The sequence below is a fragment of the Ammospiza nelsoni genome, chromosome 1 (assembly GCF_027579445.1).
Source record: "Ammospiza nelsoni isolate bAmmNel1 chromosome 1, bAmmNel1.pri, whole genome shotgun sequence".
NCBI classification, from domain to species: Eukaryota; Metazoa; Chordata; class Aves; order Passeriformes; family Passerellidae; genus Ammospiza; species Ammospiza nelsoni.
The window spans coordinates 142504568-142530204 of record NC_080633.1 but is presented as its reverse complement, the minus strand read 5'-3'; the positions used below and the strand labels follow the sequence as shown (position 1 = coordinate 142530204).

The window sequence follows — 25637 nt, the reverse complement described above, 5'->3', positions numbered from 1 at the left end:
ACTAAATCCATGGAAAGCACACGGTCAACTTCAAGCTGAATAAGGCAATGAACTTGAAGATGGTATATTTCATTAAAACATTCTTTTTGCTGGAAAAGACAGAAATGTGAAGGAATGGTGAGCCTTAGGAACACCCTTGGAGAATCAATGAAAGTTTAGAGACAGGGGAAGAAGCCCCTAAAAAAGAACCAAAGCAGGTGAATTTATAGAGGGATATACTACTGGAAATGAGTAGCTGGTACCTCTTGGTCTGTGTCCCCCTAGGGAACTGAATGCACCTGAAAAGGCACTTTAGTACTCAGTTACCTGGGTTCTTCTGAACAAATATATGGAGAACCACTAAAGTATTTGGAGGAATCTTATGGGTTGCCAGTGGTGGCTGTTCAAAATCCAAAATTAGCACATTAGTCCCAGAGCAAAGCTGTTCATCTGTAGTGAGCTGCTCACCGTGAGCTCCCCAGCCTTGATGAAAGGCCACCAGCCTCTGATGCGCTTCTGCTGAAATATGGAGATCTTGTTTTCCTCACTTGCTGCCACAACTGTGCCCAAGTCACAGCTCTTGGCTGTCTTTGCTGCCCGAGGGAACCCATTCAGGTCCAGCTCAAGAGTGCCTGGAGAAAGAAAAAGTTTGACAACACTCAGGGAGCAGACAGACACAAAGACATTCAAATAGCAGCTTCCAGGTGAGATCCATAGAGGAATTTAGCAGCTGAGGATCTTTCTGTACTGTCAGTCATTCATTTGTATTGCTCTGGCATTCTCATCTGACCTAATTATTGGCTTTACAAGAAATGTGCAAGTTTGCAGTGTGGTGCTTCAGAAAGAGAAAAGCAAAAGTTGGGGCTCAGACACCACTCTGTGCATTCCTCTGCAAAACACAGGTCTGGTGAGACCTCAGATGGAGCTCAGGCAGGTCCATTGTGTACTTACCCAAGAAATCATCTGAAGAGAGTCTTTCAAAATCCCACACCTGAAGCACCAGTTCAGCAGGTATTTTGCGTTCTGTCTTCTCTAAGGAAAATATGTTTTCTCTTTTGGTAACCACCATCTGTTTCTCTGCTGGGAGGTAGTGGAATGGGAACACAAAGCGCCAGTTGAAGTTGCCCTCTCCTGTCAAGGAATTGTAATGTACATCTGTCTCCTGTTTGTCCTCTTCCAGGCCCTTTATCCACCTACAGCAAGCACACAGTGGAAAGCATTGCTGTCACCAGGGGATCTTGAAATGCAATTGTTGTTTGGTTCCAGACCTGACCATTTTCTAATTCCTCCCTCACCAGTAAGAGACAGCAGAATGTTTGGCATGGGGACAGGCAACAACAGTCCTGGCTTGGGGGATTCTGGGACACAGGCTGATGTAATGGCCAGTGGTGATCAAAAGCTGAGAATGAGAATGTGAATTTTATTTCAATCAGACCCCAAAGCACCACTTGTCCAGCACCAGTTTGCTATTGGCCAGGACAGCTCTCTTCTTTGGGACAGGCAGTGGTGACACCATCAGTCATTTATCCAGCACTAATCACCCTTTATTGATGTTTTGTCACACTAATAAATTCTGTGTCACTGTCTCAAGACTGATATCAGTGCTCAGTATTAGAGCCTAAATTTTTTGCAATTCCTGTTTGCAGTTATAAACATGGTGTTTATATGGCTGGAGAAGTCTCTCTTGGTTTTTTTGTGATTTCCTCTTGGTTTCTACTACAGTGTGCACAATATCAGATGTGCTGTGGTACAAAGGACAACACTTTCTTAAACATAATTTTCTCATCTGAAGAGAGGTAATGACCCAGCTAAATGTGTTTTAGCTCTGTAGATGATTTATCACACCTTGAATAAAGATTAGTGGTTTTGTGCTGTATCCAAAGAGATTAGTGTTTTTGTGCTGTATCCATTTTCTCCTGTAACCCCAATATTTCAAAAAGAAATTGTGAAAAATGGTAACAACCTGAAACATGGCACTGCCCCAAGTGCAAACCCATGCCTGGTGACAGATACAGTGCCACATGCACTGTTTGAACATAATGAGATTTGTGTCTTCATCATTAAGGCACAGAAGCAAAAAGTGTCCCACTCCTGGCCTCTCTGTCAGACCACTCTGGCACTGATTGTGATGTTCTCATCACACAGCTAAGCACATGGGCTGGGTCCCTATTTAATTCCTCAAATTTGTGTTCTCAAAGCTACTCTGCTACTGCTCTGAACACACAATTCATATTGGCATATTAAACTTTCTCTCTAGAAGTGGAAAAATGGCCAGAAATCTAAGACCAGTCCGGAACCTGAGATTTTCAGTACTTTGTACTACCACTTATGTCTATAATTTCCTCCAAGCCCTCCCTGGTACCTGTATTCAAATCCTGCTCAGAAACAGAAAGTGCAAAGCAGTATTCCAAAGCTGGCAAGGAATTAAGAAATAACCTGCTACAATTTCAGGGAAGGAAGGAGATGAAGAGCAGAAAGTGCCCATGTGATGTTCTTCTCAGCATGACCATGGTCATTCACCCACACACACTCCCCACATGAGGTTAGAAAATATTTCCAACAGAAATAGCTTGCCAAACACCTCCTTTCTTATTTCTAATGCAGCTATAATGCTCTTTTCTCTGATTATGTCAAAACTCCCTGCATCCCTGTAAGCTCTTACAGTTCAAATTCTGTAATTATTTGATCTCTGTACTAAACTGTGAGCTTGGTGCTTGTTGTGTGCCATCTCTGCCTGAGTAGGAACTAACTCTTAGTGTCATTTCAGTTACTTGATTTTCAGAGGAAATAAAACAGGGCAAAAAGTGAACAGTATCCCATTGGGGTGAGTAATTTTGCCAGGCATTTAGTGCAAAGTGCAAAGGTCACAGAATAGCTCATCAAATACTCTCACAACATAATTTTTTCCTCTGATTTTTGAATGAAATATTGCATGTTATTTTGAAGTGTGAAGACCTTACCCTTTTACATAGATATCACTTGATTTTTGCCCCGTAAAGATGTTTTCATCTTCTAGAATGACATCCTCTGTATTCCAGATTATTACCCTCAGTTCATAGCTGAAAAAGAAAAAAAGGATTTTGTGTAAAGCCCTGGTCAGGCACTAATGCCAACCTCTATCAAATCATGTTTTTTATAAAGTGGGAAATATTGTGTTTGTGCATCAGTCTCAGGCCTCTTCTGTTTACAAGAGTCTGGTGATAGAGTGGGGAGTTGGTTCCCCTCAGCTCATGGAAAACAACAGGGTCACTGCCAGCTTTGGAAGGATGGACAATTCCTTGCCTGTCATATGTCTGTTCATTTTCAACTTTTTTCACAAAAATACTGCAGTGGAACAAGACAAAATGGATCTAAAAAACTTCATCAGAGCTGTCTCCAAAACAGTGATCAGCTTGCTAATAAAGAATAGAGCTCCCTGAGGGGTGCTTTTTAGAAGAAATGCCTAAAAAATTGCATTTAGTGCAATCCAGGACATTAAAGGGGAAGAGGACTGCTTGGAGATATTTGCATTTAAGCAGGTACGATCATCTTTAGAAGCTACAGTAAAAGGAATTAAAGTTTCTCCATCCTTTCCACTCCCTATATGCAAACATTTTTGGTGGCCATCCAAAGCTCACAAAACTTGAGCTGATACACAGATATTGCAGGTGACATAAAAATTTAATACTGAAAAATGTAGGTATTCCTTAAGTCTTTGTGGGCTTGATTAGTTTTAAATCTTTTTGGATTGGAAAATGCTTGTTGTTAAGAAGTTTTATAGAAAGTTGTGGTTGGAAAGAAGTAATTGCTACATGGATTGTTTGTTTGTTTGTCAAATCAAATAATATAGGAATAGTACCTGCTGATGTTTCAAACATGAAATTGTCAGAAAAGGCCTTGCTAAAATACAGGATGGGCTGAGAATTCTGTTTCTCATGTTAGTGTTTTCTTTACAATATTCAATTAGCTTGAACAACTATGTGCAGTAGTGCATGTAAAGAAGCATAAGGAAATGGGAGAAGGCTATTCCAAACAGATCTCTTCTATCTGTTGCTGCTTTATGTGTTTCTTGATCTTATCCTTGGACAAATTGCTGGAAATCCAATACATGTAATGCTATTGCAGCAGATTAAAGAGCTCAGCCAGGGTCATGGAAGTTATCTCAGTGAAAAAGCTAGTGAAACTAGAATTAATTCTTGCAGCTCAACAAGCAGATGATAACATCAGAATTACTAGCTCTAGTCACCTGTAATCTCTTTATTATAAAGGATAAAGCGATAAAGGATAAAAAAGGATATCTTTGTAAGAGGTGTGTGATAGCTCTTGCTGAAAAATCACCAACAGTTCTTTGAGTAGTTTAATGGAGGAAACCAAACTAGAGGCTCCTCTTTGATTTGACGTCATGTGAACCTGAGAAAACTTTCTTCAGGACTGGAGAGGTTTGTTTTAGTAGTTCATTTTCTATTTCTTTCCAGACACTTAAGAAAGACTCAGTCTTTGGAGAGCTATTGCCACTGTGGTGGGAGGAAAGCACAGATTATTACCCTTTGGGTTTTCTTGGTGAAATGTCCACAGGAGGTCCTGGCAGAGGCATATCATTAGGAAACATGTCAACCCACATCTGTACACGACCCTTGAAAACAAAGAGATAAACATCCCTGTAACCCCATTTCACAGAGGATTTAAAAGGCTTTCCATGCAGTTCTGACATCCAAAATCACCTCTTCCTCTACAAGCCCCAACCAGCTCAATATCCTGTAACTATGGTTTAATCTATGAACTTTCTATACAAAATCTTTTTTGTGCACATATTCTTTCGATCTTTCAGGTATTTGGTGAAGTTGAAATAGAGCTCAAACACTGTCAGCTTCAAGGTAAAATCCATGAAAAACAGTATGTGATGAACAGAAAAAAAAAAAAAAAAAAGAAAATCAAGGTTTAGATACAACCAGAGGTTTTGTTAACTTAATAAAATAAAGCATTTAAAAGAATGACAATTTGCAGTTCCACCTTATGTGATTACTGTGGATTTGGGTAAGTGGCTGTGTACACACATGGGTGACAATTTCCAGGTTAACACTGTGCAAAGTCTCACATTTGGTGCAGCACAGCAGTGCTGGCTCCATTGGTTTGCTGTTACAAATAGAAACCACAATAACTGGAAGGAATGAAAACTGTTCCTGGTCTACCATCACCACCACCTCTGAGCTGCTCTACCTGCTCCATGCCTGGCTTATCCTTGTGGTAGAGGGGCCTGGTCTCAATGTGCTCTGGGACCAGTCTGTAGCCAGCTCCAGGGATCTCTTCCCAAGCACGTAAAACCTTTAGGGAGAGATGTTCATATGATTCAACTGGCTCCTCTGAAGGAAAGAGTAAAACAAAAAGAACAATGAGAGCTGAATTATAATATTGAACCCCTTGGTAATATGTTTCATTAGTTATTAGAGGCACTCATTAAAAATTTGCTTGAGTTAAGAGGAAGGTTTTATGCATTCCAGCCAAATAAAGAAGGGCCTTGAAATACTTCTAATTTGCATAAATAAGGGGACCCATTGGGTTAATTAGAAGATTAGTACTCAGGCAGCAGTTTTCCTGTAAAATGCAGCAAATCATTCCACTGCTACAGCACCAGTTTTTAACAGAAAAATGGAAGAGACATGTCAGTTATTCTTTTGGCAGAAAATTGCAAATTTTTGAAGCCTGTGAAAGACAAGGAGTCTTGTCTCTGGATTTGACAAAGCTGACAGTAAATAGGCACTAGAAGTTAGCTATGCCTCCTTTTACTCTGTAATGGCAACAGCAAAGACCTTAGGGAATTGAATCACACCTCAGAGGAAGAGAGTTGAAGTCCATGGGCAAGAACATTTTCACCTCCTGACCCTCTCACTTGGCCACTGGAAGGGATAACCAGAGAATCCCAGAGAATGGCTCCTCAAGGAGGGACCAGGGCTATTACTGAAAGTAGGGTGGATGTTAGAAAGCAGAGAAAGCCCTTTGAGCTCTTGAGCTTCTCTTTCCTCCCTTTTTGTGTGGGCTCCACACAAAAGGAGCTCAGACTTTTGACAAGTGATATCTTCTAGATTAGAAGATAGTGATTAGAAGTCCCTAAGTGAGAAGAAGGTTAAGATTTATTTGTGTCAACAAATTGTTATCACTTTTCCTACGCATGTTGCTATATCTGAATTACTGATCATTGGCAGAAGACTCATTTGGAATTTAAACAGTAGGTATTAAACCTCCTTAATGGCTCAGAGATTGAGGAAGGATGATCTTGTGGTTATGAATCTTGGTTCCCTCTTGTGCACCAACATCTAATTTTAGCCAGCTAAATGCCATGTGTCTAGCTGCTATTCAGTCAGGCAGCCTCAGTAACAATGACACAGATTATCCTACAATATCCTGTATCCTCTCAAAGAAACCTTTCTAAAGATTTTTTTTTTTTACCTCTGAAGATGCATATTGCTTCCCATTGGCTACAGATAATCCTAGACTGTCTAGGAGTAGTGGACAGGCAGCTGGACTAGATGATTGTTGTAGGTCTGTTCCATCCAGACTATTGTTATCCTATTCTTATCCTATCCTATCCTATCCTATCCTATCCTATCCTATCCTATCCTATCCTATCCTATCCAGCTTCTTTGTTCCTAGAGCAAAGTTAAATTTTTCCTTCCCTTGCAAGTTAAAGCTGGATGGATAATTATAATTTTCTCCATCTGTACAGTGGAAATGTAAGGGACTGCTTTCCCTTTTCAGTATGCCTCTAGAGCTCAAATCTGTGGCCTTTGTTGGTTTTACAGATCCAAATGATGGCCACCCCAGTAATCCATCAGGAAATAAGGACCCAGATGTACTTGTCAGAACAGCAATCTGGAGAGAAATTATGTTAACTCTACATGCGATAAACTATTTCTGTACAATATTGAAAAACTTGTGTACATAAGTCTTTTGGTCTTTGCCATCTGGTTCTATATTTCCCTGCTTCTGATTTACATCATCTTATCTGACATTGGTTTGTCTGAAGCCCATTTTAGTGAACCAGAATCTTGATTGAGACATCCTGTTGCTGGTAGTCACACTCAGTCTTCTGTTAGTGAGGAAAACAAGCAGCAATACTGGAGTAAAAAATCTCTTTCAGGCTAAGAAACCAAAAATGGATCAACTCTTCTCCCTTCAACAGTGCTTCCTTGGCAGCCTTCCACTCAAGGTGTGAGCTGTATTTTGTAGTTGCTAAGAAGAATTGTGTCAAAGAAAACCAACACTGAAAAGGGACTGGAGGTTTTCTTACACTACCCCAGTGTCCACTACTGTCTCTGAGAGCAGCTCCTTTCACCCCCCTTGAAAGGCAACATCCTCACATCTGTTTTCCTTATTCTAAGTACAAAACTGAGTCATAGAATGGTTTGGGTTCAAAGGAATGTTCAAAGACAATTTTGTTCATTCCTCTGCCATGGGCAGGGGCACCTTTCCCTGATGACTCTGTCCCACTCCCCCCCAATGTGACAGGGACACTGGAGGTCCCCATTGCCTTGACCTCCTTTTAACCAGGGAGATCTGTCAGTGAGTTACATCATGGATCCATGGACCTCACAGATACCTGGATTTACAGAGTGCTGTGTCAGAAGGGAAACCAGAGTGGCAGTAACCAAGAGGAGGAAAGAACAACAGAGAGGAAAGACAAGTAGGTAAGGTAGGACTGGCTGGTAAATGGCCTGGAATATAACTGTGGTCAGAAATTTGTCTGACCTTGAGTAACTCCCTTCAAAATAGTATTTCCCTTCCCTCTACTTCTCACTTCTTGGGTCTGTCTATTCCAGTGTTTTAATTTAGACAGAGAATACATTCTTTGAAAGACTCTTCCTGACTTCATATGCTTTGATATTCTGTGGGGAGGGATTTCAGAGCTTGCACAGACCAACACTAAGCCAGAAAACATGTTCCAAGAGGGTCCCCCACACTCCAACCGATCTTGGACATCCCATCCTTGGGATCAGGTAGGAGCTGGTCCAACATATTCCCCAACAGCCCCCATGAGGATGTCAATTCATTCTCAGAAGCTGTTTCACCCTACAGATTCTTTGCAATTAAGCTACAGCAAAAGCTCATACAGACACAGCCTTCATTGCCAGAGTTACAGGAGTGTTTAAGAGCAGACACAGGCTCCAGTAATCCATCTTGGCAGTTCATAGCACAACAGGGCTCCAGATACATCTGGGCAGGCTCCTTGTACTGCCACAATGCAAAGGGAGGATGCTGAACTACTTTGTTACCGTTCTCATCTTCTGTGAAGACTGTCTGTCCCTTGAAGATTTTTGATCCTACTTGTATCTCTCCTGGCCTCATGAAGGGTCCACTGATTCTGTAGTCCTTGCACAGCTTGGTGAGGATCTCACTTGGCTTGGTTGCATCTCGCCATGCATTGTACCCTTCTCTGCAAGGAGGGGACAGAGTGAAAATGGCTGAGGTTTCCTTCATAATAGTGCACTGACAGATCAGGAATTTCAATGCAGAGGTTCACTTTGTGGTCAGTGGTCCTGATACCAGCTCAGTCAAACTTTTCCTTTGTCCAGCACTGCTACTCACTTGAGACACTGCCTCTTTCTGCTCAGGTCCTTGGAGATCAACCACTCCTTTCCCTTAAAACACAGGAGAACTGAGGCAGCCTTGCTACAGCTTAGATAAAGTAATAGCATGGGCAGGCCTCCCATGAGGAAAAGAAACAGAGCTTGTTCCCTGTTGTACCTAAAAGATTTGAGACTACATGTGCTGTCTCCATTCAAGGAGAATTATTCTGCAGCTCTCAGAGGCAAAGGAGAAGCTCAGGTTATCTGAGACATGTAACAAGCACATGAAGAAATATCTCACACTGGAGATTGAGCTGGCAAGGGAAGCTTGGGGTTTGGTCTGTGTTCCTGGATTGCTTTTTGACATTTTCCACCCTTAGTTTGTAGAAAAAAATGAGAAACAATCATAGAGGTGTCCCAAACACACATCTCCCAGGTTAGTGCCCTGCCCCAGGGCAGCTGAGTTATTTTAGGTTGACTTTCTCTGCATTAATTATTTTTTATGTGCAAGGTCCTTGGGAGTGCAGCTGTCTGGCAGGGATCAGAGGCTCAGGCTCACTACCCCATGGCTCACCCCATCACAGAGGTTGTGTCAGCAGCCTCTGCCCCTGCTCTGCTCCCCCAGTGCCTCCCCAGCCCCACCAGCCCTGCTGCAATCACTGCAGCTGAATAGCAGAGAGCAAAGGAGAGCCCTGGCATGATTTCTCTGAGAGATTTTTCCCTTTTTGCCTGTCCATTTGCCCTTTATGCCTGTCCAAAGGCAGTTTATCAAGCAGGTATGTTGTAAACATCAGCTGTTTACTATCTAAAATACTTCTTGAACCAACAGTGCTGTTAATTTAAAAATATCCATTCCCCACTGAGGCTGGCAGCTACCCAAAGCCACCTCTAAGCTCTTAGGTGAGTTTTAATTAAAATACCCTCTGTGACACTTCTGTGCTGGATCTGGAACGCATCTGTAATTTCTCCTTTGAGTCAAGTCACTGACTGTGAGCTCTGCTGCTGCCTGAAGTACTTACATTTCCTATAGAAGTACTTACATTTCATATTGACTCTGTAACCCACAGGTGGCTCGATGTCTGCTGTAGAAACGATTTTCCAAATCAATTTTAGTCTCTCCAATAAGATCATCTGTCCCAATGAAGTCATGGTCATAGATCAAGACTGTGAGCAAGGAATCCTTGGGGAATGTAGCTTGTATTTCAAATGATCTACAGGAAAAATTGAGACCTATGTGAAGGCAAATCACTTTTGAAACCTCAAAGGCTAGGCTAATTAATGCCATGCAAACACTGTGTGAGTGGTGCCTCTTCTCATACACAGTGGGCTTTTTTTGTAGTGCTTTTTGCTTCAGTTAAATACATGAACCTGCTGCAAACACACAGTGCAAAAGTGTATTCTTTCCCCTGCTCCCCTAGCACCCTGTGAACACTCCTAAGATTTTTCCTACAATCCTGAATCCAGTAATGCTAATACAGCTGAATGCAAGGGTTCTCACACATTTTTCAGAACCCCCAAAAGGGACATCTAAGTATTTTCTGTTTTCTTGCAAAATATTGAATATAGGAATTTGGGAGCACACAACAAAATGATCAGGCAAAAGTTTTAAATAAATCTCAAAAAAGCAAAGAGCTCCCTTTTCACTTGGTGCATGTTTCAGGAATCAGTATTGTTGAGATGTGATGCGAAGTTGAAAATATAAATGTGATTGTAAAAGGGATTTGACAAATTAGTGCAAGACAGAACATCCTGATCACAACACTGGCTCCATATTTCTCCAAAGCACAGAAAAAATTGAGCTTTGTCTCTTGAAAGATGAGGTTTTGTCTCTTGAAAGATGAGTTTTCTACTTTTCCCTCTGTTCTAGGGTACTTTCAGTCCAAAATAGTGTCATTTTTCTGTCTTAATTTCCTCCACCCCAATTTAAAATATTTGCAACCTTCTGAAAATAGGGAAATTTACTGGAAAAAAAAGATCACAGCTATTAGCATTAAAACTATAAATAACTATAAAGCATTGATAATACAAACTGGATCTTTACTGACAGCTTGCCCCTGGCTGTCTGAGTTCAAAAAACTCAGATGTTCTAGAATTATGAGATTTATTTAGCACTCTATTCAACCTGAAACAGCAACAAAGATCGTGAAATCACACTTTACTCTTCTGATATTTATTTTGCTTTAAACTTAATGATTGCATTAATTTTCACAGACAATTGTCATTTGTTACCTCATTTCCTCTCACACATCATTTTGCAAAACCTCTCACAGATTGCATTACTTGGTATGTTTTGATGAGTATGAAAATGAAAAATTTTATTATCATACAGTGTGAAACCAATTCCCAACGTTTTGACCATCAGAATTACAAAACAGAATTGACCATCAGAATTACAAAACATCCAAACAGGCAGAAACCAGCATATAGCAAACAGTAACAGCCACAGTGATAGCAAGAGATAAAGCACAAATTACACTGAATACAAAAATAAGTCATCACTGACCTTCCAAATATGGGGTTGAGCTGCTTGGGGATGTAGTTCTCCCTGTCTTTGATTTCTGTGTTGCCCAGCCTCAGCACAATGTAGGGATCTGACTTCCCATCTGGATCAGCTGGGCTGAGGTTAAATGCCTGTAAAGAAGGAAAATTGTGTCCTCAAGGAGTTTGCTTAAATACAGCAGGGTCCCTACAGAGGACTGTGGTTTTCCTGCCTGGTCCTGGTGTTCTGGAAGTTCAGGGACTTTGTCTGCCTCATGTAATGTAAAATTTGGCCTGAGGCTTTCTAGGCTACTTCAAAAACAAGATCTTGAGTGTTTGCAAAGCTGGAAATGTTGTCCCATTGCTAAGACAGAAAAAGCTGAGCAGGAAAGGCAATGCCAGAAGAAGCTGGGTGCACAAGTGCAGGTAGGATTCAGGAAAGATTAACCACAAATATTGCTCCAGAGCCTTGAACAGTGCAAACCAACTCTTTATAGAATCACAGAATTAAGGTTGGAAAAGATCTCTAGGTCCTTATATTCATTCAGGAAGTAAAACTATCTGTTTATATTTTGTTGCCACAATCTCTCTGCATGCCATCATTCTGTCTTAGATTACCTGCAACTCTCTTGTTTCTCTGAAACACCAGTTTCTTCTACCCATTTTACCTCTCACAGCTTTGTTTCTCATCCTGTGCTCTGTATTTCTACCTTTACTGAAAATTTATTCACTTGTAGAACTTTCATAGTGTGCTACTCATAGGCCCTCAAAACTACACTACCATTTCCCCCTTACTGAGGTTTTGTTTAAATGTGTGTCATTTTTAACAACTCTACTCATTAAAATTGACTGCATTTGCATATTGTGGCTGGAACAGGTTATCTGTACTATGCTAGTTATGTATCCAGAGCTTTTAGTTTCAACAAGTAGAGTGATTCTCCAATCTTGCAGAAATCTCCAGATTTATTGTGAGGGATATATGTAACATTTTCTACTCTGAACACACATTTCTACAGTATGAAACTTTGTCTGAAATATGACAAAGAAAAAGCCCAAACCCCATGGATGAGGATTTTCAGAAGCTTAAACAAAGACATTTAAGGTAAACTTAGTTGAGAAGAAAAATCCAAGTTAATTCAAGGTTAAAGGAGCATCTGCCTACTTACTGCCACGATATAAACCCTGATGAGCACCTTGACAGGGTGGTTTGGGGGGATCCCTTGCAGGATGCGGGGCTGCCCCCCATCCAGCAAGCTGCCATCCTCAGCACTTGGGTATATGCAGAAGGAGCCCTGGAAATACATGGAATTTTATCTCCCTTGAAACCAGATCAATTGCAATAAAAAACAACCCTTTGAATGAAAAAACCGTAACTCATGCAACTTATTTTGTGGTAGCCCTCACAGAGAACCCAAACTGCATTGCACCAAACATCACCTTTTAACATGTCTGTTCTCTCCAATATGGTACTATCATATTTAGATATTTACAAGGAGTATCTCTGTGCCTATTTTAAACTAATACCTGTAGGTCTTCCAAATCTAGTTTTCTTATCATAAATATTTTAAAAATAATATTTTTACCTTAACTGTATATTGGCAAATTAATAATTCCATTGAGTGAGTTTCATAAGAGTGTGAGAGGGATCCAGCTGTATTTTTGCAGCTCATATGAATCAATACTGACTCATCTTGCTGAGTAGCTCACACTGCCTGAAAGCACTAACAAGTCATTTGGACAGAAATCTGCATTGCAATCTAATTGAGACATCAATGAGTTTAATCAAACAAATCCTAATAACATTACTTAGGCTTTGAACTTTTCAGATTGCCTGATGGAACCCTGGATAAGGCTGTAGCTGTGAGGGCCCACACTTAAATTACACAAAATTACATGTAAGGTTCTGTAACTGAAAGTGTAGAAACCAAATTGCATTAGTGAAATCTGGACTAGATAATATCTCTTCTTCCCCTTCTGGAATTTCAAACTCCTTGTGATTCCTTATCTCAAAACAGAAGTGAACAGCTGCTGCTGGATGATGCTTTTTTCTATCAGATGATGGGAAAGGAAAAAACTTTACTTAGATATAATAAAAATAATTCTATTTACAACAGACTAGCAATATTTATTTCTTTCATCCCTGGCATCCCTGAAATATGTATTAAAACCTAAAATCTCTAAATTATTCCCCATTTAATTAACATCAAAGCTTACCTTAAATTTTCCTATTATTCTGTCTTCAGCATCAGCATGAACTTCATCATTAGATTTTCCTCTGAAGAGCTGGAAAGTTTTCACCCAGTCCTCAAAGTTATTAAATTCACTCTCCAAATCTCCTTCATAAATCTTTGAAAATAGAGGAATGCTAAAATTTTGTGGTGCAGTGAATATATTTATAGCAACTTTTTTATTAGAGAATGAATAGAAATTCATTTTGACCCAAAATGCAGACTTTAATAAAAACCAAGGTTTTGCAGAAGTCCTTGAGGAAATAAGTTAATTCCCCATTTAAAACAGGACCAGTTTTGTCCTCAACCAAAGGCTTTCCCCAGATACTGAAATAACATTAATGCAGCAGGTGGAAGTGAATCTGGAGGGGCCAAAATGAACATTTGTAGCCACTGGTGTGAGTGAAAAACTGTGGATGTGCTGCTCTTTGCTTCTGTTTCCTTGCTGCAATGTGCCTATGTTGAACTGACCCATTCTATTGGGTTAATGCATCAAAACCTGAGAGCAAAGCAGAAAATAGTAAAGTGCTGTGGGGACAGAGCTTTAGGATATCTCAAAAGACCAAATAATTCTTCAAAGAACATGTTTTTTCAATACTCTCCCCCAGTAATTTATCAAGCATTAAATGGAAGGGTCTATACTGCTGCCATCTCTTAAAAAATGGAAACAGCAGTTCCAAATTCCCATTTATTCAGCCACAATCTAATCCAAACTGTTCTAATCTTTTCAAGCCTCTCATCTCTCCAGGCATTTTGCACAGCCCATATAGTTTTCTTTGAATTTCTTCTGTCATTACCCAATCAAATCTAAGCTGAGTATTATTTCCCATCAGGGAGGGTGCACTACCCATCACAGTAATGCTTTACACCTCTTTTTAAGGACATTCTTAATAGGCTGCAATATTTCTAACATGAAATTTGGGATTTCCAACTACAGTATTTTACATACAAACAACAAAACTGAATTTCTCTGAAGTTTCTCTGGGTTTGTCTACACCAATAAATTCTATGTCTTAAACCAAGCGGGCCACACCATGGTCTCCTCTGTGTCACTTGTGCTGAAGAGCTTTATCACTATAATTCATTGTATTTTATTCATTTTAAAGTGTCTGAAATATGTGTAAGGAGGGTTTGCCAAACTGTGATGTCAAACTTTGGAGAGACAGTGAATAACAACAGCCTTACCTCAGCCTTACTTTTCTCTTACCTGCAGTGTTGCTAGGTTTGGAGTTTCCTTCTGCATCCTTTTCAATGTCTTATCCTTCTTCTTTTTGTCTGGCTCATCCTCTATGATCAATGCTATGTGGTCAGAAGTCTGCTTATCTGCAGAAATTTAATGACATTGTCTATGTTTTAGTAAGCAAAGTACATAAAATGCTTCACACAGGGATGCAAAGTACATTTTTTAAAGATTCCTCCTTGCTTTTTCTCTATTCCTCTACTGCCAGACATAGGGATCCTCTCTTTTACCACTGGTGCTCCCAGGCAGGGAGGTGGCAATTTGTGCCCTCTGTGGCTGCCAGTGCTCATAAAGAGCTTGCTGGGCCAAGTGTGGTGGTGCTGTGTATGGCCCCCTCCCCAATGGCCACCTCCAGACCACCCTTCTCCTCCCTCTCTGACTCCTCCCCAGTCCAAATAAACAGATTTCATCAGCTTTCACATAAAATTCAAGGTTTATTTAAAATTGAAAACTGTTGTTTAGGCTGACAGCTACTTCAGATATCAGGATGACTGAAGTCCTTCTCTGCTTAATGATATCTCAAAATAGGGTGTATTTCACCTGGTGAAAGCCTGGAAGTGTGAGAAATGGGAGGAGGTACACCAGACTAAAGTCAGATTCCAAACACTGAGAGGGGATTTCCCAACAAAAAGAGGCTGAGCCCTCAAAAGTTACAGTGAGATGGTTCAGTTCTTTGGCTGAAGTCTGGATTTTGAGTTCACTTTACTTTCATTTTTTTGGAGTAGTTCCTGTGTGTTTAACAGCACTAAATATTTAATGTCAGAGATGTCCTATATGTATAATGCTTATCATCGCAGGTGAAAATTTGCAACAAAAATAATCAGAAGAGAATTTACAATTTATTTGACTGACAGGAAATTCATGTTAACACAACCCTGACTGTGAAGTTTTAACCTACCCATCATCTAATCAGCTGTAGAGGAAAGAACCCAGTACACCAACAGTACTCTGTTACCAGACATTAATTGGTGCCAGCAAAATAGTACAAAAGTGACACTAGAGACAGTATTGGTGCAAAATATTAGAAAAATGCAAATAATTTACTTACTGTCTTCAGGTTTTCCTTCACTGGAAAAAATTCCTTTTGCCTTTCAAAAGAAAAACACGATGGACAAACTCCTCATTATGAGTGTAATACCGAAAAGGAATTATTCAGCAGTAAATCTGCTTTTACAACATTGCTCATCTGTGAGAGTTCTGGACATGCTGGGTGACTCACCTTTTGCATTTTGAGCACAGAAGCATAGTATTTTGACCACCAGTCAATGACATTTTCAGCTGATTCATCTGCAATGGTTCTTTTTCTCCTCTTTGTTGACCGTCGGATGGATTTTTTAGTCTCCTACCAAACAATGGCAAAAGCACTAGAACTGATTAAAACTGATCACCTGACTCATGGCATTAGCATGAACAGCTGTATACACAGAAAATTTCAGCCTCCAAAAGTTAAACAAAATGCAATTTGAATTCCTGTCTCTGTCTTTTATTCCAAGACACATTGTAATCACTGTATTATTAAAGCTATCTCTGTATTTTCTACTGACTCTGCCATGACTTTACACATTGGAGACACTGCCACAGGAGCAACCCATACAACAGGCAAATCTACACAGATAATAAATAATGATCTTTCAAGGGATGCAAACATTCAGATACAAATTGGTTTCTCCAGCTTGAACCTGCAAGAATTTTAAGAACCTATCAGTGGAAGTAATGAAATTCTGTGGGGTCAAAGCTGCATTGTTAATTAGTTCTTTTGAGGGCCAGCAGGATAGCGTGGGTATCAACATCAATACCCAAAATCTCTAAACCTGGGGTCAACAGGTTATCACTTCTTAAGGAAGGGCTGAAGTCTGCAAGACTGCAGGAGGGAATAGCTGGTGCCTTCAGCTGTACCCACCTTGTGCTTCTTCTCTTTCCCTGGCTCAGAGGCAGAGTGCTCTGGCTCAGTGGCAGGAGGTGCTGTGAGGGATGGGTCTGGCTCTACCACTGTCCATTTACCCTGCTCCACCTCAGCATAGATGCCATCAGCTAAAAATGGATCTTCCTGAGGTAGTTCAGCAGGCTGGGATGACTCAGGGGAAGCTGAAATTGAAACTTTGCAAGTTAGGTAAGATTTTGCAGAAATACTGTCATTGCATTTGATGATCATCAAATAATTGTGATTAAGGGTTTGATCCTATGCTCAACACAATAAAGCACACTCCTAAGTGTAAACCTCTAAGAAGGACCTTTATCTTTTTATTTGGGGTCAGAATTGAGCACTTACCTTTCTCAGTTTCTGCAATGTCTACTCTGTTAGGTGCAGCTTGAAGACCTAATGGGGTTTTACATAGGAATTGCTTAAGACAGTTGATGGTATGTGTTCCAACAAGAGTACTCCTCCCAAATGCTCTCCAGTCAACCACACAGATGCTTAGTGGTGGATGCAAGAGTTCATTTTCAGGCAGCTCCTAGTGCAGGGGACAGACAGCAGCCTGAGAGAATTGCTAGAGACCATAGAACATGCCTGGAATATTTCTCATGCCCAGCAATAAGGCTTCCACTGTTCCCTCCCTTCTCTTCCTTAGCAATGAACATATTCATAATGCAAAATTAATTCAGCATAGGCAATATGATTTTGGTTTTCTGCAAAATCTAAAAATTTTGTTCTTTAAAATACAATTTTAACTCTTTAAAATACAATTTTAACTCTTTAAAATACAGAGTGGACTGTACAGACCATGCTGCTGGGATGAATCCCATGCTCTCATATTGAAGCATCTCTTGTTAGAATAAACTGGCACAATCAGGAGCGTCCAGAAGGATGAAATACAGTGTTGGAAGTTGTGAGTCCTAATTCCACTGTGCTTTGTTGAAGGCTCTCTGCCCTATCTGCCTCAGTTTGCCCAACAACGAGATGTGGGCCCTGGGTGGTTACATGCCTTCTAGGATGAACTACCAAGAGGAAAACAGCTCTTAGGACAGTACAGTAGGAGCTAAAAATACTGTAGGAACTGTACTTCAGTACCCATGTTATTGTTTTGATATACTTTTCTCAAGAGCAAATTGAACAATTTTGTTTTGCTGGTGACTGCTTCTGAAAGTGCCAGCTCTTATAACCAAACCAACAGGTGATACAATAATATGCAGTTCATAAAAGCAGGTGTGACTATGCAAGAAGATCCTGAGCTCAAAAGCCAGAAGTTATCAATCCCATTAATAACCCAGTAACACACAAAGGAAAGTTGCAAGAATGGAAAGACAACAAAGGAAACCAAATACTACCCAGCAAAATTAGAAAGGAGAAGGAAAAATAATAAATATATTTCTGTTAGCTGCCCACATGTTCCAACCTATCAGTAAAAATCTGATTGCAACACATTTTCTTATCTACATGGGACTTAATATCATCTTCTTTTATCATATGGTTGTATTATTTATCATATTTATCATATGGTTGTAGCAGAAGTCTTTTAAAGTATTTTCAAATCAGCTTTTGCACAAGAACTGATATCCCTTAGTATTTAATCAAGACACAGAATAAATTATTTTATAAGAAAGGAAGATTAATGGTAATTAACACCTTGTCGGACCAGAGAACAGACAGGCAGCATGCTGTACACACCACTTCAAACCAGTCTGCCAGGCCAGTGAAATTGGGGTTTTTCTTGTAGCTCTGTATGACAGAGGATTTGACTCCTTTCCCTGCACACTCGATGAGAACCTGGGGCCGATCCACGGACAGGAGCTGAACTTTCTTCAGCTCTCGAACGCCCCAGAACAGCACCTGTGGTGTGCAGAGAGAAACAGAGAGGAACAAACTCTGTCAGCCTGCAGAAACCCTGGCTTGCCATGGGCAAATGAGCTGACAGCAGCTGTGTGAAGGCTGCAGAATGAGTGGCAGTGAACAGTGAGGCTGGGCAGCATCAGGCATTGCAGTGAGAGGAAAAGCTGCCACTTTTCCCAGCTTTCTAATACCAGTCTACTTTGGACACAAGCTGCACAAGGGAGAAGGGCAGGGAAGGTGTAGGCATTGGTACACAGGCAGAAGGCATTGTTTGGCTGAAGTCAGAGACGAAGCCTGTGAGGCAGCTGATGCCAAACTGCAGCTCCAGGGGTGCCATTTGCCAGGGGAAGCTCTCCATCTCCTGTGGACACTTCCTTGGCTGCACAGAGCTGGATCCACCAGCCTTGCTCTGCCACAAGAGAAGTGCCAGCAGGTCAGGACTGAGACACAGCCCCACTGTTCCCCTCAGTGGAAGCACAGCCTTGCATGACCTCATATGCTACTTCCATGTGAATCATATTGATCAAGACTGTAAAATCATCAGTTACTGCTACAGTTCAACAAGATAATAAAAGGAAATGAGGTTAGGAAAGGGAAATAGCCAAAGTATCTCACCTCCACTCTGTATTTGCTTAAAACAGGCCGTATGTTAGCTGGGACTGGGTAAATCTGGCCAATATCTGGTGGATCCAGGGGGGGAAGTCTGTCTGGATCTGACTCAGGAATCTGAAAAATGAAGCAGTTGTAATTCAGGCTGGTTTTTGCACAAAAAAAAAAAAAAAAAAAAAAACAGTATTGGAAGTATCTGTTGATAATGGCACATAGAACACACTAATTCAATCCCTTTTATAAGACAAGCTGCAGAGCAGAACTGGTGTGCTGTGAGAGGAATGTGATTTGAAATTCTTCCTCTCATGCTGTGATGCTAAAACACATGGCAGAAAAAGTATTCAATCGATTTGGTTTATGTGCCTTTCTCAAAAAAGGCTCCTTTTACCTAGTAGGACATAGTTTGCCCTAAAGACATGCATGTACTGAAGCACGGTAATTCTACTTACTAAAAATGGAAAGCATGGTAATTCTGTTTAACAAAAATCCTGAGCAAAACTGCTTAGAAGGCTTCCACAGGAAATTCTGGATGTGATCCTCTCTGCACCTTGTGACTCAGCAGGAAGGCTTCTCTAATGAACTTTGTCTGAAGCCCTCACTGTCTCCTGTGACACCACTATGAGGAAATATTCCATGTGGTGTTAGATTTCACCAGACATAATAATTATCATGATTAAAAGCCTGTTTTATCAGTAAGACATGTTATGGCATTCCACATTTTTCCCATTTCAGATTTCAGAATAAGCTGTTCTAGGTTTTCAGCAGTTAATTTACCTTTAGCTGATAGCTCTGCAAATTTCAGTGAAATTGCCTGAAATCCTGGCATGATAGACCCCAGTCCTAAATTTTCCTTTTGTCTTGCAGCTGGAAACCATGCAATATTTCTTTTAATATAGTAGGGGTATCTAAAACCTCAACCTCCCTAATCCAATCCTTATTATTCACCTTTTCATTTCCCTAAAAGTGAAAGCAATATGGGAGCTTCAAGGCTGGTAATCAGGGCCCTGTGCTACTCCAAACAGCAGCTCATTGCAATGGCAGTGAGATTTTCACAGTTTCTCAGGGCAGAGCAGGGTTTAGGGCAGGGCAAGTGACAGGCAAAGAAGGCTGACAGCCTGTGAAGTGTGGCAGGGGTGTGTGTGTGGGCAGTGGCCTCTAACAAGGGGGAAGGGGTGACAGGAATTGCATGGGGACTATGAAGCCCAATGGCTCGTAGTTCCTATTAATTCAAGATATCACGGACTCTGATGCCATGGCAGCTTTGTGAACCCCAGGGTGTAAAAGTGTAATTGTTGAGAACGTCAAATTTACCTCCAAAAGCTCAAATGTGGCAAGAAGGTCTCCTCCTGAAAGACTTCCACAGTGCACTGGGTGATAACAAAGTTTTGGTGGTTCATAGTTTTGATGAGCAAGTCTCACCACAGGGGCAGCCACTGTAGACCCAATATATTCTGCCTTACCCTAAATAAAGGAGAATACAGGGGTCAAATGCATTTGGATTTCACAATAGTTACAGGATCTGAGATGATGCAGAGTTAGTATTTATGAAAAAAACCCTTCTGAAGGAAAGTCCAAGGTAAGATACAAGGCAGCTATGAAGAGGAAGAGCTGAGTACTTATTAGCTCTTCAGTGTATCCAAAATTTCTGAGGTCTGTATTTAGTCAGTGAGACTGCATCAGAGTCTGCATGGTCTTGACCAGGACTTAGGTACAATATTTACAGCAGAGCTCAGGGAGCCTGGGGGCAAGATGCTTCTGATTTCTGTAAACTGGTGTTTGGGAGCAAGATTCACTCGGGGAAAATAAAAGGCCACATCTTTGCAAGGCCATGTAGTGAATCTCAGGGCTGTTCTCAGATGTTAAACTGCAAACCCCAGTAGCACTGAGCTCTCTTCAGCAAGGTGATCCATTTAAAGCCTATTCAGTGACTCAGCTTTGCTTTCATGCTTGCAGTAGGTTGTAAAAGCCCAGGTTTTTAGTGAGAAGAACTCTGAGTTTACCACTGCATCATCATCGTACAGCTCGATGACAATCTCTGGTGGGAACTGGGCGATCTCCTCTTTGTCACCGTGAACCACAATGTTGTTGAAAAGCAGGGTCTGGTTCCAGGTGGGGGACAATGTCTGAGAAATGATCTAATGGAAGAGAGGGATTATTTATTGAGTTGTTTGGTTGAGTACCCTTCAGCAGGACGCGCTCATCTGCTGGTGACCTCCTTTTCCACAGCCTGAGCAATGCCATGGCTGAGACACCACACTTTTCAGCAGGAGAATATGAATCCTTAACTATGAGGCTGGTACCTCCAATTTCTCCATTTCCCTCTCTGCCTCACAAATCCCTAAAAGCATATCAATACATGACAACCAGTCTGTGTAGACAAACTTCAGTATTAAAGTTAGAGGAAAGCTGTTGCTTCAGGAGAGCAGGCTTATGCCAAGTGCTATTAAAATAAAGTTTTTCCCCAACTGAGGCCAGTTTTCACTTCTCCAGGGCACATTTTTTCAATCTTATTTTTAGTTCTGTGTAACGACACTTAACACTTTATGAAAAGGAAAGAAGATATTTTCATGAATCACTCATAGGAAATCAGAAGTTTTTAATTTGTTGTAATTTGAATTAGGTGGATGCTTATAGCATTTCCTCATAGAGAATGTTTTACCTGCCCAGGCAGAAAATATATTTAACAAAGATAACAGTTAAAGAGGAAAAACATGCCAACTGCAAAATTACTCATAACCTGCTCTCATTATTTTGAATGGAAATAAGGTTCTTTACCATTTATTGGATCTTAACTGACACTTATGAAAATATGCAAGTTATCAGCTGCAACATTTTATTCAGGCAGTGAATAAACTTAACACTTCTGTGCCTATAAACACATATTTTTCTGGGGCCAAATTCTACTTTCCAGAATCTGGTGCATCTAGACACTGATTTAATTTGATTCATTCATCATCTTCTATTAGAAGTTAAAATCACATTACAGGAAAAAATCAATTAATAACCCTGAGGCAGAAGTAGCACAAGCAGGCATTTACAATTTAGAGAAGGGTTTTTACTTTTTCTCCCTTTGGCATATGCAACAGAACTTGCTTTGTAACAGAATAAAATTTCAGAGGAATATTAGAATTAATTGAAACAGTTTTCTGTGAAGTTTTATGGGGAGGGGCTGGATGGGAGGGTTAAATATTTTTTCTGAAGCAAGACTGCATTTGGTGTGAAGCAAGACCACATTTGGCTCAGCAAATTCTGTTTGTGGCATGATTGTCAGAATTCCTGCCCAATTTTATCTCCAGAGTAATTATAAAGGGCTCAGGACCTTTGAAAGTCTCCATGTTCTGTGAGGAACCATCCTCCTGCTCACTTGCCCAGGCTGTACCTCAACCCTTCTTGCTGAAACTCTGTAGAAGTTTCCATTTCTCTCTAGAGGCCCCACAGGAGCCCATTTGATCCCTGGAGTTTCCAGAGGGAGATGGGAGATGCCCATTCCCTACTGGGCATATTTTAGCAGCCTTTAAGTCTCCCAGCTCTCTGTTTTCAGCTCATTCCCATTTTAAGGCTCTACAACCACCAGTGGGCTTTGCCATATTCCATCACCAAGGGCTGTGCTGGCTCACATGGCCACAGGAGCCAGGGAAAAGTTTTCACTCTGCTCAGTGACTGAATGCACAGGCTGGAGGAAAAGAGAACCATGAGGGTTCATCCTTATAACCACACTGATACCTAGCAATGACAACTGTCCAAATTCAAAACACAGAAATAAAGATGTGAAGAAAGGAACACTTGCTACAAAAGTCCCAGTAATCCCAGAGAATCTGATATCTGAGCTAAAATAAACTAGTAGTGCTGCACCTCTTATTAGAGTAGTGGGTAACATGTAAACTTGTGCCTGTTTGCAGAGCACTTTCAAGATCAGCTCTTTAACAGCAGGCATCTAACTTTTCCTGCTAGGTAGTTCCTTGCAAAACCAAGATTTTCCCTTTTCATATCTTAATTCTTAAAGAAAACCCAAACAAACCAAACCCAAAAAACCCAAACCATTTTCAAAAGAGTTTTCAGTACCCAAAAGAGGCTTTGGAATTTACCTTTGTGGTCTGGCAGTGTGATGTGAAAGTAACTTTTGCAAAAGGATCAGAAAGTCCGGTGCTGTCAGCAGCAATGAGCCCCCTGGCCTGGTACATGTGGGCTCTCAGCTGGAAGAGGTGCAGGGCTGCATCAAGGCAGAGAAAACAGCAACATCAGCTCCATGAAACTGCAGCACATGGGCAGGGGGGAGAGTCACCAGCTGCTCTCCAACCAGGATCTGACAAGGGGAACTGTTGCTGGTGCTGTCTCACCAAAGAAGCACCTGAGACACTCAGAAGTTGTGCAAGACATCTGAATTCACCTGAAATCAATTATGTAGGTCTCTACTGCAGGGCTATTAAGTGTCAATTTTTATTGGCCAATTTTTTATTATCTGCCATCACTCTTATGCACTAGGCGTTCTACGCATCATCAGGAGAACTCAGGGATGCTTCCTCTACAAGGAGACAGATTCATGGGACAGGGAACAGAAATCCCAAGTGAACAAGTTCCTTCTTTCCCTGACATCTACAAAGTGTCAGTGGCAGAACTGATGACTTGGCAATGAAGCCAGCCTTTTCTGATGAAGAACCAAAGCCATTGTCATTTTAGAACAGCTACTTTATACAGGGGTTGTGCCACAGTGAACCAGAGCTTTTGGGGCCATTTCTCTTAATTGTTAATGGGGAGAAGAAAGAGTGCCTTACTTTTATACAGCAGGCAAGCAGAGGAGGGCAGCCCACTGTGCCCTGAGTTAGTGTTAGATGATAATTCAATCTCATATCCTACAGGCAAATTGTCCATGGCACTGTGGGCATAGCTGCTGGGTCCAAGCCACAGGTAGATGTCCACCTTTGCTTGCACAGTCCAGCCCAGAGGGCGCTTGCCTGGGAGCTGAAATAAAAATCCAATGTTACCAACAAGCTCAAGAGAGATGGCTGGGTGCTGAGTAAAATAAGGAAGCATTCTCTGAGCTTGGCATTTCTTCACAGTGAGTGGCCCTGAAACTCATTTAGCACAAGAATCTTCTGGGATTCTCAGGGAAGGAATTAGTAGTTTGCTCAACTAACAGTCTATGTAAACTGCATAATGCAAATATGCACAGCTTTGTACAGACTATCTTACAGCTGCACACATATAAGTGCTATTTTATCCCCTACTTTGCCCAGGCTTCAGCCCACTTTCCATTTCATGCATATCCAATAGTTAGTCCCATGTATTACTAAAAGTATTGTGCCATTGGGCAGGTCAGAAAACAAAATGTTACTAGTCTTGACTTATTATTCCCTTTTTCTTCCTTCCCACTTCATCTTGATCTGCTAAGTTCAGAGTTCAGTATTGTCTGTTCCTAAGGTAATTCCTGATACTGAAGGGGCTGGATAGTTATTTGCAGAATATTTTATTTCATGCAGGCAAACAGTACTTTGCTTAGCAAGCACCTATGGCAAGTATCTCAGGACCTTGAAAGTTTTTATGTGTTCTTTAGCTGTGCCTTATGGGAGTATTCTCAGAAGTCCAAGGTGAAAAACCACTAAAAAGTCATTATATGAAGTTACTGCTGTCTGGAGTATTTGGGTTTTTCCTGATGGTCACAGTAACAATTACACTGCACAATATTCCACTCTAGGACCTACTGGTCACACTACTTTGTAGGCTTATATCCACTAGGGCTTTCCTTTATCATGAATAATCCCATAACAGGTTTTTTGCACATATATTGTGCAAACTTAAGCATGTTTTAAATAGAAAGTATAAATAATTCCTGTATTACCTCTGAATACCTAGGTTTCCTCACTGAGTTGCTGAGTGCTGATCTCTCACCAGTCTTCTCACAGGCTTTCATGTGCTGCATTCTGATGTTTTTGTCAGCAAAGAGGCTGTACCTTTTCTATTTGTTTATGAATACAGCCATTGATGAACAATGTTCTATACTTCCCATAACAAGTAGTGAGGGAATTAATTACTCATACATCAAAAGCCTGGCAATGATAGAGTGACTAAAGAATGACAAGTATAAATGTTACAAGCAAATATTAATAACTGATGGATACAAATCTGTACATAATTTTTATATTACAAAGATTAATCTGTAAAATACTGTCCCTGGAAGAAATCTGAATACCAAATTCTCCCCAGGCATTACCTGTTTGCAGTGTGCCACAGACTTACCTTCAGGAAATGAGTTTTAATCTTCCCACAGTCCTTGCCTCTCTGCTCTTTTGCTGGGGAGTAGAGGATGTTTTTTGCTGGGACTCTGGCATATGCAACTCTTTTGTTGTTGCTGATCATCCAGATGAACACATCAGGCACTGTATGCTGTGGCTGTTAAATGAGGCATATTGAACTAAAACTGAATTCTTTCTTTGAGCCACCAACATCATATTTTTATTGAAGCACTCTTTCTAAGAGTAAGAGCTGATGCCCTCACGGCTCCTGTGGAGTGGCAGATATGCCTCTGAATTAAATGTCACTTCAGGCTTTGCAGTCCGTACCTCAATTTCTAATACAGCTGAAGGTAAAGAGCTTTATAGAGTGATTAAGGATTACTTCATAATTGCAGGAGAAACTAAAATTAAGAATGTGGGTATGTCTCTGTCCCAGAAAATAACTTAACCACAGACCATGTAAGCAACTACCATGGAAATACCACCAATTTCATCTATACCAGCAAACCAAAAAGGAGCAGGACCAAGCTCAAACACTGGCATGTGATCATCTTTTCTGCTTGT

At 40.8% G+C, this 25637-nt stretch overlaps 1 protein-coding gene across 1 annotated transcript in view; it reads right to left on the bottom strand.

Moving 5' to 3' along the window:
• FER1L6 (fer-1 like family member 6) overlaps nt 1-25637 on the bottom strand; it is a 64789-nt gene that overhangs the window by 5471 nt on the left and 33681 nt on the right. Inside the window, exons 18-39 of the mRNA XM_059478555.1 lie at nt 25078-25230; nt 23616-23802; nt 22929-23053; nt 20844-20978; nt 20155-20304; nt 18850-18960; nt 18073-18234; nt 16735-16918; nt 16366-16550; nt 15685-15807; nt 15514-15553; nt 14433-14548; nt 13212-13343; nt 12164-12289; nt 11023-11150; nt 9560-9730; nt 8226-8386; nt 5176-5318; nt 4503-4591; nt 2940-3038; nt 931-1172; nt 448-611 (exon numbers count right to left, since the gene is read on the bottom strand). Coding sequence (XP_059334538.1) covers nt 448-611; nt 931-1172; nt 2940-3038; nt 4503-4591; nt 5176-5318; nt 8226-8386; nt 9560-9730; nt 11023-11150; nt 12164-12289; nt 13212-13343; nt 14433-14548; nt 15514-15553; nt 15685-15807; nt 16366-16550; nt 16735-16918; nt 18073-18234; nt 18850-18960; nt 20155-20304; nt 20844-20978; nt 22929-23053; nt 23616-23802; nt 25078-25230 — 3126 coding nt within the window. The remainder of the gene's footprint in view (nt 1-447; nt 612-930; nt 1173-2939; nt 3039-4502; nt 4592-5175; nt 5319-8225; nt 8387-9559; nt 9731-11022; nt 11151-12163; nt 12290-13211; nt 13344-14432; nt 14549-15513; nt 15554-15684; nt 15808-16365; nt 16551-16734; nt 16919-18072; nt 18235-18849; nt 18961-20154; nt 20305-20843; nt 20979-22928; nt 23054-23615; nt 23803-25077; nt 25231-25637) is intronic.